This window comes from Stegodyphus dumicola, chromosome 7 (genome assembly GCF_044657685.1).
Source record: "Stegodyphus dumicola isolate Sdum_Otavi_A_Nest chromosome 7, ASM4465768v1".
NCBI classification, from domain to species: Eukaryota; Metazoa; Arthropoda; class Arachnida; order Araneae; family Eresidae; genus Stegodyphus; species Stegodyphus dumicola.
Window position 1 is genome coordinate 108,813,819 of NC_140774.1, and position 19,629 is coordinate 108,833,447.

Here is a 19,629-nt window from a genome sequence, read left to right on the forward strand (position 1 = left end):
ATTTCGAAATTGATTTTTCTAATAAAGAGCTCTTAAACAACTTTCTGCTTTTGGGGATGTGAATTCTTTTATTAAACGGTTCTAAATTTGCCGACTTGTCAACATTTTGGTGATTTTAAGATCAGTTTCTATAGAAAATTTTTAATTCCGAGATGAGAATTTTTCGACGATGTTTTTTTAAAAACATCATAACACTGATAAATTTCATTATTATATTTAGAAAAATACATTAAAATAAAACATTTTTATTTTTTTGCTGTCATATTATAAAGTTTCATTTTGGCAACTTATTATAAAATATTTTGAATCTGAAAAATAAACAAGGTATAATGCTATAAAGCATAATTTATGAAACGTCTCTTAGCAAAAGCAAAATTTGCTATGTAATTATTTAAAAAGTCTTCTTTTTAATTTTTCATAGTAAGCATTTTTCCCATGTAATTTTCTCAGAATATGCATCTGTTTTCTCTATAAAATTAATTTTACACTTTTTCCCCCCTCCTTTTTTTTTTCAAAATATTTCTGGATTTTTGCTGTTACAGAATTGGTAGGGATAATGTTTCTTTAGTATGTTAGACATTGCAGCTTGGAAAGAATTTGAAGGCAAGATTTGTAGACCCACGATTCAAGAAATATGTGACAAAATGAAAAATGTCTCCATGGTATCAACACGTAATAGATGATTTTTACAGAAAGTTTGTGATGAATTTCTTACTTTTTGGAGAATGTCAGGAAGAATAATGAAAACATAATATTTGAATGTTTTGTTCCTGATACTAGAATCTTTTACTTAACATGTTTATCTTCCCTTTATTTTCTCGACTTTTCACTAGAGACAAGCATGGAAAATATAAAAAATGTGTCTAATCTTATCACTTGTGCAGGCATTATAGAAAAGGATTTTTTTAAATATAAAAATTGAAAACTTACAATTTAAAAGATTCATCTAATATGTCTTAATGCATCATAGATAGAGCTGGCACTAGGCATTTTCCCACCTGATGCAATCTCTGTGGGTCCTAAATCCTGCTGCCGTTCTAATTCTAGTGCCGTTTTAAATTCTACTTCCAATGCCTGCACTAAATTCTAAAAGTTTTGCCATTTCTAGATTTTGTTGTTCGGTGTGTTGCTAAATTCTGAAAATTCTGCCAGCTCTGTACCCAGCCTTTAACATATATATTTCATATTTCTTCTGAATTTTCATATTACAAAAGAAATAAAATTAGCCACTTTTTCTATACATTGTAAATGCATTTATTGTTTTTTAGAATAACAGAAATTCTTAGTTAAATCCAAAAATACTAAAATGAAAAGGATGCGTGTTGAAGAAAGAAACTGAATACATAAAGAAAATTATTCTTCAAAGTTATGTGCAGTTGTTATGTAAATTAACCAATTGTATGTGCAGTTATTATTATGTAAATAACCAATTGTTTATGTTTTCAGCCTCTACTATAATTTCCCATTTCTGTTTCCTCATATGATAGAGTTACTGAGCCAGATTAAATTAAAATTAAATTGTATAATCTTTGACCAGTAGTCCACATTTTTAGTTTTAATTTGACTTTTCTTGTTTAATTACGTCACCGTGAGCTGTAATTGTTTTGTTAGCATCAGAACATGACTTTATTTTTTAAGTTCTTTTCAAATAAGAGGTTTATTTAAACCTTTGTTTGATATTGTAGTTACTTTCAGACATACCGATAATTTGTTTCACGTCTGTCGGGGGTTTGGGACTATTTAACTTTTACCAGATCAAGTAAACCTTCATAGGTACATTGAAAAGTTGGGAGATAAAGCATGCAGAAACTAGCGAGAGCATTGGTTTGCAATTTGAGACAAATTTCTGCTTGTTATAAAAGATGCTTAAAGAGAAGGAAATCGATATAAACCAGCCAAAATGCTTGGGAAGGCTTCAAATTAAAATGACGGATAAATATTTTGTTGAGTGTTGTTGTTACAAAACATTTATACTTTGTAACAACAAAGGTACAAAATATAAATGTTTTGTAGTTTTTAATGTGTAATTATCCTAATGTTGTTTAGGAATCAATATTATAAATTACATGTATTTCAAACTGTGAAATTTTATTAGATTTTGATTTTAATATGGCTTTTAACAACTATTATTAAGAAATAAAATTTAATAGTGGCCATGTAAATTCATAATGACTAAGGTTATCTAATTACCTAATTTAATTATTTATAACTAAATTATCTCTACATATTGAAGCGAGTGCCTTTCATTAATACTCACTGTAGTCACTAAGTAAAACACAAAAATGTAAAAATTCAAGTAAATAGTGAGACTTAAAATGCAAAACAACTTATCACCTCTGGTGCTTTAATGGCTTATCGGAACCTTAAAGTATATTAACTGTGTTACAACCCCTGGAACTCTACATAAAGCTATGACACTAACTGCATCAAACAGAGCCTGACTAACTTTCAACACTTGCCTACATCAGGCCTTTCAGGTTTGTTTTAATCAGCAGGTCTCTCTCTAGACAAGCAGCGGTGACAGCATTCAGTCTTTTGTTATGAATCATGCTGATTATGATCTTATTTCTTATTTTAACCTATGTCTTTTGACATAAAATCTACATGCTATTTATTAAACCTCTAGACTGACCAACTATATGACAAAACGAGACATAAAAAAATCAGCATGAGGCTAACTATTAGTAAAACATAAATGGCACTCATCTTATTTCAAATATGTCCAACTATTATAAGTGTAAAATATTTAATGCTACCTGATAAATTGCATAAAGTTTATTTTATTCTCAAACTTGTTAATAATTATGTTAATTAATTCATGTTTAGTAATAATGCATACTACTTAGGGATCTATTTTATTTTTAGGATGGTATTAAAAAGTGAAATTCAGGCATAGAATAATATTTTTAATTCAATTTTTTCAGTTCCCAATTTTTCATAACTCCTTAATTTTTTCCATAAAAGTCCTTAATTTCTGTGTGCAGAAATGTGTATGAACCTTGCTAGTCCTTCTGGCAAATTGCCAAAAATGTCACCTTTCCTAGTAAACAAATACATCCATTTGTGCATTGGTGAGCAAAGGAGCATATAGCTTTTCTGTTCCCGAGACTTGCTTATTGGTACCATTTCGACCACCCAGTTTGCTTCCCTTTTACGTCAAACCAAACTTGGTCAAGCATCTGTAACTGTGTTGATGCATAAAACACTTAACTTATGCTGAGACGGGATTTTGGAAATCAACCTTTTGCTTGTTTTGGAAGGAGAGTTTCTGAGTTAGTTGACCAAAAGATTTGGGCTGTTAAGTGGATCAAGATGTGTAAGGAAAGGCAGTTGATTGGCTCAAGACATCTGATCTCCTTTCACTTGCCTGATCTGCCAAAGACTATTAAGGCTGAATATCTTAATTGTCTTGTAAGATCTTATATCCCAAACTCTATGCTATATTTCCAATGTGAGCATTTTGCCATTCTAAAATGTCCTTTGAAGACAACCGGTGCCTGTTGCTTGGTCAAGATAGCGATCATTGCACTTCTATGCCATTGTATGAAAATTGCAAGGATGAGTACCCAGCGTTTTCTCTTTCATGTCCAAAATGGAAATTGCAAAGAGAAGTTCAGGCAGCTAAAGCACCTAGAAATAGTAGTACATAATACTGAAGCTAGGAGAATAGTGGAAAATTTGCAACTACACCCAAATACATACATCTTTTATCGGTGTTGTAAAATCCGTGAGATCTATCGCGCCGTCCAAACATCTGTCGGTGCATCTAGCATTCTGTCATCCAAAATTCAAGACAGTGCAGTTAAAATTTAGAAACAGCCAATTCAGTCAATAAAGAAAAAAGAAATAATAGTTCAGCACAAACAGAAAAATATCTCTCAAAAAGCTGCTGACAAAATTCAAAATCAGAGTAGCAGATCTATAGAGTCGGACTACAATGTAGAACCATTGCCTAGTCTATAATTTCAAACTCCTTTGACTGAGATAATATAGAAATTGAGTTACAAAAACCTCCTCCCACGAAAAAGAGAAAAGCAAGGATCAAGCATAATGGCCATCTTCATAATATGGAACTGCTGTGGACTCCACCACAATTTCGTTAACATCAATGAAATTTTCAATGTTCATCAGCCTGTGTGCTTCAACGCAACAAGAAACAGTGCTGAAACAAGAACAAAATGTCCCACGAAAAAGAGAAAAGCAAGCATCAAGTATGATGGCCATCTTCATAATATGGAACTGCTGTGGACTCCACCACAATCTCGTTAACATCAAAGAGATGATCAATGTTCATCAGCCTATGCGTTTCACGCAACAGGAAACAGCGCTGAAACAAGAACAAAATGCAAAGCTTGAGGTATGTTTTGGTCAGGAAAGACAATCTGGTAGGTGAACGAGTTAGAGGAGGTGTGGGTTTTCTCACCTTTCTCAGTTGTCTATCAACTACTCTTCATTCGACAACATGCTTTTGAGCTGTCATTGTACAAACAAAGTTTTACATTTTACTTACTGATGTTCCTATTTATTTGGCACCACATGATTACATCAACGAGATTTGGATCACCTAATTGAACAGCTGCCAGAACTCTTTATAATAGTTGATTTAAATGGTCACAGTCTACTCTGGAAGAGTAAGGACACAAATCCTTGATGTAGACAAATTGAGCAAACTATCGAAGATCATTATCTGTGTCTCCTCAGTAATGGACGGACATCTACTTTTACTAGCCTACATGAACCTTTCCTTTTATCTGTTACCATGTATTTTGTCTTTTTGTACATTTAGTGTTGGAAATGATCCATACAACAGTAATCATTTTCCCATTTTTGTATCTCTCGAACAGGAGAAAGCAAATCCCATGTCAAGAACTCCTTGTTTTATACCTAATAGGGCAGACTGGAAATGTTTCACATTTCTCACAGAGCTAACAGAAGGAATGGTAAAATATGTACCTGTCAGTGATGCAGTGCAAGCCATTAGTGATACTATAGTTCAGGCAGCTAGACTTTCTATTCCTATGACATCAACAAGGCTACCAAATTATTCAGTAATGTAGTGGAATAGTGAATGTCAGAAGAAGCTGAGACAACAGAGAGCTTGGAGAAGCTTTTGCCAGTTTCTCACTTTGTCTAACCTTATAGCCTTCAAAAAGGCAAAAGTGCATACAAGAAAAGTAAAACATCAGAGCCAGAGGGATTCATGGATCTCATATGTGTGTAAGTAACATCCCCGACAACAGAGGAAGGCAGACTTTACTGAGGTATGGGCTACTTCTAATTTTTTCAAGGTACTGCGGTCCAGACCCAGTGGCATAGTTGTGCTAAGCTAAAAAAAAAGGTGTACAATATTTATTATAACTTAATAAATAATAAATACGGAATATGTACTTACCTACCTAACCCTGCTACCTAGAAAGAAACTTTCTCTTTTAAAACCATATTTAAAGCAAAGTGCAAGATACAAACATAATTAATAATAAGTCACAAATATAATAATTTCAAATGATACATTTATTACCAGACAATTCAAAATGCATTAAATAAATGATTATCATCTAAAAGTTAGTTCTCATAGTTATAGTTAGTAGCAGACTTGGTATGCATACTGTCCACCAATCTTTAATATCTCGATACATAATTACTAACTGCTAATCTTGCACTGGATTCTAAAGGGTCGTTTGTGAAACAGGAACGATATGTTGTCTTAATTATATTCATCTTTGAAAATGCAGATTTGCACAGGTAGGTAGAGCCAAAGAAAGATGAATGAAATGCAGCCTTTTTTTTTTTTTTTTTTAATTAGGATACTTTACTTCATCCATTAGATTCCAAAAGTCATTCTTAGGTTCTGAACTGTGTGCTTTTAAAATTATGTCGTTTTGAAGGAGAAAAACTTTGTTTTCCTCAAGAGATAAAGGGAATAATCTATATTTTCAGTTATTTCTTCCACCTCAACATTGCCAAATGAGTAACGCATGAAGTAGCAATTGGTTTTAGTTTAAATCCTTGAAAAACGTCTCTCAGATTCGAGTGAAGTTTTATTATTGCATCATAATATTTCTCTTTATTTAATGTACCTCATTTTAAAAAGCTCGTCAGAAATATTTTTGGAATTTTTTTAGTTCATTCCTTATCAACTGGGAAGATATAAGCTTTAATTTGTTTTTGAAAATATTAGCAAATCCAATCAATTCTACTATTTTTTTATTTTTTCCTTGCAACTGTAAGTTCAATTCATTAAGATGGCTTGTTATATCAACAACAAAAGCTAAATCCATCAACCAAACATCATCACTAAGTTCAATATATCCTTTATCATTTGTTTCCAAAATATATTTTACCTCTTGTAGTAGGTCCCTAAATCTTTGTAAAAGTATGCTAACCAGCGAACATCCGCATGATATAACAATTCCGCATAATCAACTTCGTTTTCTTCTAATTGGCCCGAAACCTTCTTCTCTGAAGACTTCTACCTTAAACTGAGTTCACTGTTTTCATGCAGATTCCCATAACATGATGCATATTTAGAATTTTATACCAGAGGGCCCGTAGGTGAATAATGCAATGATAAGAAAGGAAATGCAGTATGTCATCATCTCTCATACACATAGCCAAAAATATATTGACTGTACCAGTCATTGATGGAGCTTCATCAACTTTATAATTGGAATTGTTACTTCCTCTGTGTATTTTTTGAAAGTGCAGTAAACATCTTCACTTTGTGTTTTCTTCTTTAGAGGTAATATTGTTACTAATTCTTCTTTTACATTCATATCCTTGAAAGCCATTCTTATAAAAAAACAAAATTGAGAAATACCATCCATGTCCATAGATTTGTCAAACTGCAAGAAAAAGCATCTGCAATTAGTAATATTGTCGGTCAGCTGTTCAACCAGATCAGAATTCATCATTTCTCTTCGGGTGAAATTCTATGCAAAAGTTGTGTGTTTTAAAGTGTGGAAATAATTTCATTTTTGTTCTTGAATGAATTAAATAATGAATTGTTGGCTTCCAGGAATGCTTTTTTTTTTTTTTGTTATTTCTCAATCTGCAATAGGGATCTTATGTTTTGGCATTTTTTTTTTTAAGGTGCAGTAAACATCTTCACTTCCTGTTTTCTTCTTTAAAGGTAATATTGTTAATAATGCTTCTTTTACATTCATAGCCTTGAAAGCGATCTTATGAAAAAGCAAAGTTGAGAAATACCATCCATGTCCATAGATTCGTCAAACTGCAAGAAAAAGCATCTGCAGTTAGCAATATCATCGGTCAGCTGTTCAGCCAGATCAGAATTCATCCATTTCTGTTCAAGTCCATACGACAATTCTATGCAAAAGTTGTGCGTTTTAAATTGTGGAAATAATTTCATTTTTGTTCTTGAATGAATTAAATAATGAATTGTTGGCTTCCAGAAATGCTTTTTTTGTTATTTCTCAATCTGCAATCTGTCTTATGTTTTGCTAACACATGACTCGCATGAAAAGATGCAGCTGTTGCAGCCTTAGGCATAGTATTGGGTTTAATAAAGTAAGATTGTTATCCGATTAATTGCAATTTAAATTCTTTTAACTTTTGTTTACACAGTTTGCTTTTCAACATAAAATCTGTATCGAAACTTCCATGCATGCTTTTGAAATGCCTTTTAACATTTCCTATTTTTGGAAGTGCCACACTTGCATGACATACATAGTACACACATTTTGCATTCACCATTGTAAAGAAAAACTGTTCTTCCCATTCTGTGTTAAAACTGTATGTTTTTTCTTCTAACACTTGTTTTTGACATTGTAGCCTTTTTTTAAATATGACAGATTGCTATTTTTTCTACAAAAATACAACACAGAATTGTCAAGTTGTATGCTTAAAGAACTTTAGCGACTGCTAGACTGTGGAGCATGCACATATTCAGTGCAATGAACATATGTGAACCGATGACTCTGTAATTGATGTATGGACTTGAGCTTCATCGTGTGCTTCCTGTGAAGCTACATGTGTTTTCTACACAGTAAACAAATCATTTGCTTAGGCAAGCACAGTTGCATTAATTGTGAAAAGCTGGTTCTCCAGCCTAGCTGGCGTCGGTGTTCCATAACTTTGTATTTTTTTAGTATGCACAACTTAGGTCTTAGTAAAGGCAGTTACCCCCAAAATGTCTTGATGGTCTACCACTCGATTGCAATTGACTTAATGCCCACCTCTGCTCTACAACAAGTAAAAGAGTTTGGGAAGAGCATTGTAGCCCTCTTAAATAATAAAGTTAAAAAATATGCAGATTTTATAAAGACCGCTCACTTTCTTTTCTGGAAGAAGATAGCCGAAAGATTAGCAACCACAGAAGAAATTGCAAACACTCTTGATGAGGCATTTGCTGCTGTTTCTTCCAGCACGAATTACCAACCAGCATTTCTTTTTGAAAAGCATTGCTCAAAGAATATTCCCATTACATTTGATTCAGCCATACTGGAGCCATATAATGATGAGTTTTTCACGTGGGAGCGAAAGAGAACTTTGTTGCAGACACATAAGTATGCCCCAGTTTCAGATGGCATTAGTTATGAAATGCTTAAGCATCTTTCATTTAAGTCATTAACTGCTGTTTATAACCGAGTGTGGAAAGAGCATATTTTATCCAATGCATGGAAGAAACCCGTAGTCATTCGCATAGCTAAGCCTGGGAAAGAGCCGAAAAGTCCCCAAATTATCAGCTCATTGCATTTACAAGCTGTATCTGTAAGCTTTTTGAAAAATGGTAAATTGCCACCTAGTTTATTTATTGCCTAGGAGGGGAGAAAAACATAATCTCACTTTATCAGAGCAGCTTCTGCAAAGGAAGAATGATCATTGATAACATGCTTCATTTGGAAACTTTCCATTAACAAAGCCTTTATGAAAAGAAACCATGTAGTTTATTTGTATTTTGACATAGAAAAGATGTATGATAAAGCATGGAGATATGATATTTTTCATGATCCATGCTACTATTTTTCATGGTAACCTGCCTATTTTCATAAATTTTTTGAAGGCTGGGGCTTTCCAGATAAGGATTGTGGTGTCAGATAGATTTTTCAAGAATTGAGATGTGCCTCAGGGTAGTGTTATTGGTGTTTCACTTTTCAGTTAAAAAGTAAATTCTGTTCCAAGAGAACTCTCTCCAGCCATTTTAGTGTCAGTTTATGCTGATGACCTCCAGATTAGTTATCAAGGTGCAGACATGAGATTTATATAGAAAGACAATTACAAATTACTCTTAATAGGCATCAGGGATGGTCAGATGGAAAAGAAGAAGACATTTTCATTCACTTTTGTAGAAAGCGTAACCTTCATTCTGAGCCTGAACTTCATCTATAAGATCTATTATTTCTCGTTCTATCTGAAACTGAATTTTCTAGGAATAATGTTTGACAGAAAGCTAACTTTTCTTCTACTTGTCCATTACTTGATAAAGAAGTATTTTAAAACAGTAAACATCTTTAAAGTCTTGGTTACAACTTCCTGGCTTGCAGAAAGTAGCTCACGGCTCCATATTCACAGAGCACTATTTCACTGTAGATTAGATTATGACTCACTTGTTTATGGATCAGGAAGGCCTTTTGTTTTACAGAAAATAGATCTTGTTCATCTGTTCTATCATCAGGCTCTGTGGATTTGTTTTAAATCTTTCAGGGCATCTCTTTTACAGGATCTATATGTGTACTGCTCTGAATCATTGCTTCAGTTCAGATGTAAGCAGATGTCTCTCTTATTATTTCAATATATTTTCAGAGCCTAGTTGTCTCCCAGTGCTTGGTAACTGTTATAACATTTTGTTTGTCGAGTCTTTGTGTGCTTCCATTCCTCGGAAGAGTTCAGTTGTTAACTGAAACATACTGCATGTTTGGTATAAATACTCAGTGAAGCAGCTAAATTCTGCCTTGAGAGTATGTGCAAATTCAACTTCTGGATGTTTTTCACTATTTTGATAAGAGAAGTACTGGCGAGATCCTGTACAAACATTTCACCAAGATTTGTACTCATTTCAGAATTCGCTCCTATTTATTGTGTACCTTCTTTAATTTCTAATCTCAATTTAAAGACTCGTGGCGACAAAATTCTTTATTGTTGAGTTCCCAGACATATTGGGATGAAGAGCAACAAACCAGCAAATATCAAAGGAGAGTCTGCTGCGGGTCTATCCAGTGTTTTAGTTTCTTTTAATGATACCAGCATGATAATTGACGTTAAGATTTTTGGTAAATGTCAAGCACTCTAGGATTCGTAATTTATTATTCAGTTGATATTATTCAATGGAATAATAAATTAAGTAATATAAAACTGATAATAAAGCATTAGGATGCAAATAGGAATTGAAAGGGGGAGATTTTGTTAACTCATTTAAGAATTGGCCTGTCTCGAATCACTCATAGTTAGTTACCTTCTAGTATCTTTTTAGTAGAATGTTCTTATTTTAACAGACTTTTGAGGTATTTTAATGAGTGTGACTTGCTTCTTGATCGTTTGATTTTATCTCTGTTATTTATAAAAATCTGAGTTTTTATATATTGTTCACCTTGGCGTAATTATACTCATTAACTTGATTTTTAAGTCGGCCGTTTTTTAAACTTGTGTTTAAAATATGAAGTTGTTGTTTTAACATATTTAACATGTGTTTGGCACATAAAACCTTTCAGGTTATGTGCCAATAAATCCACCATCACAACCACCACCTTTCTTTTTAGAGAGAATGTATTATTTATTTTTGACAGATGTTTAAAAAGAAACATTTATTCTAAAAAGGATTTAACAACATTGCAGAACTTACATTATCTTATGTCATTTTCTCTTTATTTCAGGGTAACAGGGGGTGAATTATTTGATAGAATTGTTGAGAAAGGAAGTTACACTGAAAAAGATGCTAGTCATCTAATTCGGCAAATTTTAGAAGCTGTAGATTATATGCATTCTCAAGGTGTTGTTCATAGAGATTTGAAGGTAATGTGGATTATAAATATTGTTGTAATATCTCATAGTATTAATTCAACCACTGATTAATTAATCAATTATTTCACAGTAATATCAAGATATAAGTTGTAAATTCCATTTGAATCAGGCTTACAATGATGAAAAAATTATTCCCAGTTATGAAATCTTGTTATTCTAATATATATGTGTGTGCATATGTATAAAGAAAAGAAAGGGAAAAAAGAAAGAATTGCATGAAAAATAATTACAAAACCATTCCTTTGAAAATTCATTACATTTTTTTATAAATATGTGTATTGTGTGTCAAGTCGTAGCCTGTATATTATTGTCTTTAATAATTATTACTCTCTTTTCTTTTCTGTTTAATAGCCAGAAAACTTATTATACTATAGTCCAGATGAAGACTCCAAGATCATGATTAGTGATTTCGGTCTCTCCAAAATGGAAGATTCAGGAATAATGGCAACTGCTTGTGGGACCCCAGGATATGTAGGTATGTATAACAATTTAGCATTTTATTTATAGCATTTTATTTAAGCCAACAACACTGAAAAACTGTAAATGAGGGAATATCTGTAATAATTAATAGAGATATCTGTCATTTCATTAGCACATCTCACACAGCTTCATTTTAAGCTTATGAAAATGTGCTACAGATACAGCTCATCATCATTCCTTATTCCATCTATTGCTTAATGTTCATTCCATAATTTCATCTCTATTCCTAGGATAACTTGAATCCCATGCAAGCAGTTAGTGTAATTTACTTTGGTGCTATTAAATAATCCATTCTAATCTGAAGATGATACAGACTTTTCATGACCTCCCATAAATAATGTGCTGGTTGTAATTTTATGTACAAAAATGTTATTTTATTTTTTATTAAATAAAGACCAATCTATTTAAAATTTTGTAAATTACAAATTTTTCAGTAAATTTTAAGTACTTAATTATACTTGCACAATATTATTAAAATTATTTTCCTAGGTTTCTGCTTAGTTCCTCTCAACCTTATTAACTTAACTAAGCTTTATTTTATATATATATATGTACTGAAATTCAGTAATAAAATTTTTAAGACATTTGAAATGATTTTATGACCATTACTGCAGCTTAACACGGATCCATTAAGCATAGAATTTAGGGCAGAAAAAATTATGACAGCCCTTAACCCTTTGCGGCATAGTGCGCCCGGTCTGGGCACACCTAAAAATTTCCTTCTGTATGCACAGAAAAATTGAATGAAAAAGGATTTATATGTTACTGTAGGTTACTCTGAATCTTCTTTATTTATAGTAGATGCGAGTTCATCACAAACCAGTCCATATATTTTAGCCATAATTAGTTTTTTAAGAGCCTCATTTTTCAAGGAAATCATCCAGATTTTTTTAGGGTATAAAAGGAATTGTTTGAAAAGAAATTTCTATGTTATTTTGTTGGCTCTATGCTAATCTCCTTATTCTATATTAGTTTTAAATTTTTACCTTGAAATCTTGCCTAAAATCGAATGGTAAACCTCCGATAATCTAGGACAACTGAGAGTCTGTATTCTTTGTTTTTCCGCATTTCATCAGTCAGTTCATTGACAACAGAAAGGTGGGTCCACATCTGTGTTTCATTTCCTGTTTTTCACTTTTCTTCCTTTTTTTTTTTTTTTGAGGGGATGTTTGGTTATCAACTAACAAATTGTTGGGGTGATTTTCTGAAGGTCAATGGTAATTTTATCAGTTAGCTGTTTGTTTTTCCACTAGAGCAGTTCTCTTTTTCTCTTTCGCTTTCTTTCAAAGTTTCGCTAGGGCTATGTTTAATAGTTTTGAGTTGTAGACGTTTATTTAATTTTATTTTATAGTTTATAATTTCTAATTTTATAGTTTATATTTTCTTGTAGATATAATATTAGTTTATTTTTTCAAATTTTTAATTATTTCCCAAACGGATTATAGAGGATCAGAGGGCTGACCATTTCTGAAGCACTGAAAATGCTACACGAATATCACTATTAGATTCTGACTTCAGATTTCAGTGAATCAGATAGTGAATCTGATACGGATCCTAGTACATGTGCGAAACATGCAATATTGGGTTGTGGTTTTTTAAAGGTGGTGTCACTTTCTTTGAAAAGTACCACCATGGAAAAAAATAGACTAAAGTGTAAATATGAATAATATAAATATCATATAACCAAGTTACCTTTTTTTTCCATGCATATGCATGTAATCATCATATAACCAAAAAAGAGCTTTTTAGGGGGTGTAGAGTAGCAGGTCTTCCCGTGGCACAACCTTGGTAATGCTAAATATGCTACGGTATTCAGAATCTAGTGTTTTTTAATCATAGGCAAAATCTCTTACTCTTTTATGCACTTCCCAGCAATGCTGGTTTCAGCACTCTTTTAGAAGCTGTATTCAATCAGTGTGCCTGCTTCGGCCACACCCACTGAATTAAAACGATAAGTGCTATCTTCACAAAATTTTACTTGTGCACTATTCTAGGCCTAATTAGACTGCCTACCTTTTTTTTTTTTTTTTTTAAATCGAAGTTCCAACTTTAAAAGGTAGCGTACCATAAAGGGTTAAACCATTCTTGAATGGGGTTTTTTAAGTCATTTTCATCACTGTAACATGAAACATGTGAATGCTGCTTCCGTTTTTTAAATGAGTAGTTGTAATTTAAGGCTGCTGTAGTGATAATGGTGTAAAGGAGAGAAATTTGCATTGCTGAATAGCAGTGTGTGAAATCTGAGTTGTATGTGTTTGAAACATTGAGCAAAATAAACACTTTTGTGACTTTTAGTTTTGAGTAAAGAAGTAAAAATAATAAATAATTGTTACCTCGGTATTATATATTATAAAATCAGTAAGAAGTAATTTTTCTCACCAAATAATGATGCCCAAACCCTCCTTAGAGTTTTCTGGATTTTGAACTCATGTTCAAGGAGAACCATTTTTTTTCTGCACCATTCTCTATTATTTAATTTCTGAGTTTCAATCGCAAAAGCATTCTTCATTTCTTGTGATTAGCTCTGAATAAAAGATTCTGTTGCCCATTTGTAATGAAGAGTTCTTGAGAATTTTTAACCTGTTCTTCAGATCTGTGATCAACATTTATGCTACCTATATGGTTCTTACTTTCAACAGCAGCAGGTTTTCATGTTAGATTTTGCTCACTAATCCAATAAAAATGCCCATTTCTATGATGATATAACAAACTGTCATTTCTTTATTTTTTGTGTGGTATTCCTGGACTTTTAGACATATTTCTTTAATGATCACATCCATATTGTGAACTGATCTGGGATTAACTTCAAGTGATATTGTCTAAACATAGCATAAAATGTGCATATCAGCTTAGATTGCAACCTCACTTTCATGAATATCTATTGGATGTTATGTCTTGTTTTGTCAAGAACTCAGTCAATGAATGATGTTCTATATTTTCACTTGTAATAAGTATTACTAACTGACAACATTTAACAAATTTTCAAAAATCAAGTAAGACTACCTGTTCTGGATATTTTTGTTTTTATGTTTTTAAAGGGTGATGCAATTAGTTCACCATACTTTGACTAAATATTTACTGAAGAGTCTTTGTATTCCAGGCAGAAGTGGAAAGTGACATTTCAGCCTGCCAAATTGAAGCCGTGAACAATAAGAGCTTCATAGCAGGGTCTATGCATTTTATACCTTCTATTCGATCATTGTGTTAATATAATTTCTTTTTTCTTCAACTATTTCAGTTTTAGATTTATCTGTTTAGAGTGCTTTCATTCATTATTTGACTATGCAGTCTTTGCTTTCTAGCATAATGTATACTCATCATTAAAATTAAGTTTGCATATTATTGGTTTTTTTGTCTGAACTTCTTTACTAAGCCCCGTTCACATGCAATGCTCTTTCAAGCAGCTACCGTTTGTATTAGAGAGAAACGGGGATATGAAACAGTTTCGCCTTCAGGACCAGTTCAGATGCACATCTTCTTCCATCCCTTAACCCATAAGCCACTGCGAGCAATGATGTCACAAACGCCAAATGGATTGGCGGATTTCTAACGTTTGCTTACATCTTTTTTTGACGTTGTTTACTATTTCTATAGAAGCCATCGAAGCGCCATTAACTCTTTAATTAATGAAAATACACCTAAATTAATTTAAAATTCAATTTATGTTCAAGATCAAATGGTTAAAAGAATAAAATAAATCACCTATGCTGCTGAATGGTTTTAAATAAAATGTTTTGTGGCTCTTAAAATTTCAAACTTTGCTTTTTGAAAAAATGAATAAAATGACAAAGTATTATTATTAATTTTAATAAATGTTTTAGAAAATATATTTTTATAATTAGTTCATATATTAAAATTATTTTAAACGTGCTTTACAAAGATATTAAATAGAAACTTGTAATTTATGTTTATATTAACCAGTTCAATAGCACTAAGCTTTATTTTATATATATATATGTACTGAAATTCAGTAATAAAATTTTTAAGACATTTGAAATGATTTTATGACCATTTAGACAGTTTATATTCTTTAAACTGTGTTTTCTTAGTTTGCATTTTTTCGATAAATCCTTTTACTTAAGGTCCTAAAACTTATATTGATATGGATTAAATTATTTAATATTTTTAGTGCTTATCTAAAATTATATACTTTATTGATACAAGAATGAGTTTTGCAAAGTACTGAAAAAAATTATTTAAAGTGAAAATGTGGTTGAGATCATATTTGCTTCAAAGTTTTTACATAAAAACATGTTTTTAATTTTTCCTAAAAACTAATTCATTAATTTCAAAATCGACCCATAAGGATATTAAGAACACTATAATAAATACAATAAGAAAAACTGGAGGAAAAACATTGAAAATTCTAAAACATTTTAATTATTATACATTTCTTCCAAAAATTTTAATTAAAAAAAAATTACTGGCAAAAAAAGCTTTTTCAGCTTAAAATCATTTTGTGTTACGAAACCATTTAATAATATTCATAAAAAGTAGATGAAACTTCTTAAATGAAAAAAAAAAAATCATTCAAATGGTACCGAGTCCCCTGGTCGCGTTGAAGCCGATATGTGAGTGTTTAGTTTCAATATGAACAGTAATTCTGGAATACCGAGCATCAGACAACCTTGTCTGTACTTATTTACATATTTCTGAGTTTCGTACGGTTCCATCTATTGTTTTGATGACATCGCATTTCTAGATATCTATTAAAGCGACTGTTTCTCTGAAAGTCCAGCGAGCTATCAGTTGGATGTCAGCCATGTTGTTTGCTAAAATTAAGTGAACGGCACAATGCAGTATGGGAAATCTCTCTATTTGCCCTGCTCCGGAGAGGTAGGAACATTCAACCAAGTTCTGCCTCCAATTCTGAGGGACAGTTAATGCTTGTTCGCCGTGTGAATGGGACGTGTTGGAAGAACTGGTTTTTGCTGCTGGTTAAATCTGCTCTTGTAAACGGGACTATAGTGAACAATCTGTATACTCCTCACATTGCAGAAAACTGACAGCACCTAGAGCCATTAAATTTTAAACACACACAGTCCTCCACTCAAGTATGTGTGCCTTGAAGCCAAAATTTTGAATTTGTTTTTGATTTATTTCATTTTTTGTGCCAATGTAAGAATTTTTGATTTATTTCATTTTTTGTGCCAATGTAAGAATTTTTGATTTACAAACTCAGTGACTTGAAAGCAAAAAGTGACAGCACTGTTGAGAATAAAACATGTTTATCTTCAGCATGTTAAAAAATAAACTATTTAAGCTTTGTTTTAACCAATAAACTATTTAAATGCTAATTGTAGCACTCTCTGAAGTAAATTTTTTTTATCTCCCATTCTCTAGCATGTTGCCATTCAGTAAAGTGTAAAATATTTAATTAAGGTATTTCTCCTGCCTTCTCAGCATGCGTTCGTAACATATGATCCTGTATGCTGGGCGCATATTCCAGAGGTCTGTGGTTCGATTTCCAGCGAAGGCATTGCTCATTTTTCATCTCTCCTGCTTTCAAAAATACCTAATGACTCTACATTGGTGCCCAAACAGGGACAGGGTGGTGGATGATGATTCTCCACACCCAGGATTTGGCAATTGAGTCCCCTAAACTCCAGCCACCATTTAAAAAGGGGGAGTATTTAAGGTATTTCTCTTGCTGTCTTAGCATTCCTTCATAGTGTAGTGGTCAGCACACTGGGCACATATTCCAGAGGTCTGTGGTTCGATATTCCAGAGGTCCGTGGTTAGAGGTTCGTGGTCCCGACAAAGCCGTTTCTCATTTTTCATCTCTCCTGCTTTCAAAAATACCTATTGATGCTACATTTTTAACATTCAAGTTTAATCTTTTATTGATTAAACAAACCAAGTGATTTAAAGGCATTAAACACATATTCTTAAGAATATATTTTCTGATTTTTGATTAATTTAAATAAAAATGCATTTTAATTGCAAAATGTCTAATTAAATATTAATTATTTTTCTGAACTTAACACTACCTGGACTCATTAAAATTGATATACAGTTTTCCATTTTAATAATAACTATTTTAGGCAGCTGGGCATGCTAATTTTTCAGAAAATTTCCCTTCATAGCTCCTTGGTAAAGTGAGTTTCCCTCCCCCCTAGAACATATACAGGTTGCTTATAATTAAAATTCCAGTTTGAAAAGGCTGTAAAAAAAAAAAAAAAAAAGCAGTCACTATGACCTGAATATACATGAAGCTATGCAAAGTTGTGTGATGAAATGAAAAAAATCAAAATTTTATCAAAGCATGGCGCTGTAGTTGTAATAATGTGCTAATTAAGAGATGTGACATGTACATTTTATGTTAGACATAATAAAAACACAGAGTATGTGAATTTCTGATTATTCTGCATCTGAGAAGCTGTTTATGATTCTGGAAGAACTCTGCTTGTTAAACTTTTTACAGGAACGGTGACTGTCCTGTAACTGCTCTGAAGAAGTTTAGACATTAATGGGTATAAAACTTGGCTCTAATCCGATGTCTATCAAGGGTCTGTGGAAGGTGATTTATAAATTCGAAGATACTTTTTCATTTTACCAGATCTGGCACAGGGAGGAAAGCAGTTGCTTTGACATCAGTGGAAGAGGTGGCTATAGCATTGGCAAGAAGAGACCAGAAGTGATGTGGGAATGTGCAGTGCATGGGGAATTGTTTAATCATTAGACATACCTATCAGCATGGTTTGTAAAATTTTATGAAACATCCTGAAATCCTAGCCATTCAAAATTGTGCATTGCAAATATGTCAAACATTTGCCCTATAATTTCTTGTTTGGGTGAAAATGGACAGTGTGGGGCTGTGAAACATTTTGTGAACAGATGAAACTCATTTTCATCTCTAAGGCTGTGTCTATACTTAAAATTGTAGATGTTGGACTAAAACTGCATCGTATACCCATTAATATTCAGAATGTCTTTGGGGAACTTGAAGCTTAATCACCATTCTTGAATAAAAGCTTCACAAGCTGAGCTCGATCCTTCATTAACTGGGTCATGATGAGCTTCTCAGATGCAGAATAATGGGCACATACTCCATGTTTTTATTCTGTTATTAGGTATGCATGTAACGTCTTTTAATTAGCATGTAATGACAGGTGTATCACCATACATTGATAAAATTTAGAACTATTTTCTTTGTTTTGCCAGACAAATTGCCATTGCTTCATGTATATTCAGATCATTCTTATTTTTTTTTCTATTTTTAACAGGCTTTTGAAAATGAAACTTTGATTATAATGATCCTGTATGTTAACTTTTCAGCTGGTTGCTTATTTGTGTTGTAAGACTGTTTAATCAAGGAAACCTAAAACTGTCATAATTGAATTTTCTTGCTCTTCCTTTCTTTATTTGAAAGTTATGTGTTTTCTTTCAATAAAAATAATATTTTACTATATTTGAGGAACGGAGTTTGTCTGTTGCAGTCTTTTATTTAATAAATATTTCTAAACATTTTCTTACTTCACACTTCATTGAAGAAATAAATGTTCCCTTTTGACTCAAAGCATGCATAAATAATAGTAAAAAGACTGATAGCCCTTGCCTGCTTCACCATCATCTAAATATTTCAATTCTAAAGTAAAATGTGACTAAAAGTAAAAATTTTTTGCTTTCAGTAATCAGAGTACTAAAGTTTTTACTTTTTCATTTTTATATGTTTGATGTTTTCAGTATTTCACACAAACATAATAGATACTCTGATGTATAGACAAGAAGAGAGAAAATTGTGACAAATTAAAAATATCGATTTTGCTGTAATACTTAAGTATAGTATATTAAATTGATAATAAAGCTCTAAAATTATCTTAATTATTGAGAACAACATATAATTAACTGAAATAACGTGACTGAGTACTTCCTTCCCCTTCCCTCCAAAAAGAAAATAAAACTGAACAAATGTATTTTCATATGATATGTGTGATAACCATAATTCTTATTTCTTTTCTGTATGATGTTAAGAGTTGTGCTCTTTATGTGCCTATAAAAAAATACTACAATTTTTAAAAAATACTTATTTTCATTGTGTCGCTGATATATAAACATACAACTGTTAAATTTCCACATGTTGCATTTTTTAGACCTTTTGTATTGTTAATTTTTTAATACATGCATATCTTTTATTTATCTGTGTAATGCTTTTAATTTCCTCCTATCTAT

General features: G+C 32.1%; 1 protein-coding gene across 1 annotated transcript in view; it reads left to right on the forward strand.

The window, feature by feature from the left end:
• Positions 1 to 19,629, forward strand: part of CaMKI (Calcium/calmodulin-dependent protein kinase I) — a 106,600-nt gene that overhangs the window by 34,296 nt on the left and 52,675 nt on the right. The window contains exons 4-5 of the mRNA XM_085820703.1: positions 10,830 to 10,968; positions 11,329 to 11,452. Coding sequence (XP_085676829.1) covers positions 10,830 to 10,968; positions 11,329 to 11,452 — 263 coding nt within the window. The remainder of the gene's footprint in view (positions 1 to 10,829; positions 10,969 to 11,328; positions 11,453 to 19,629) is intronic.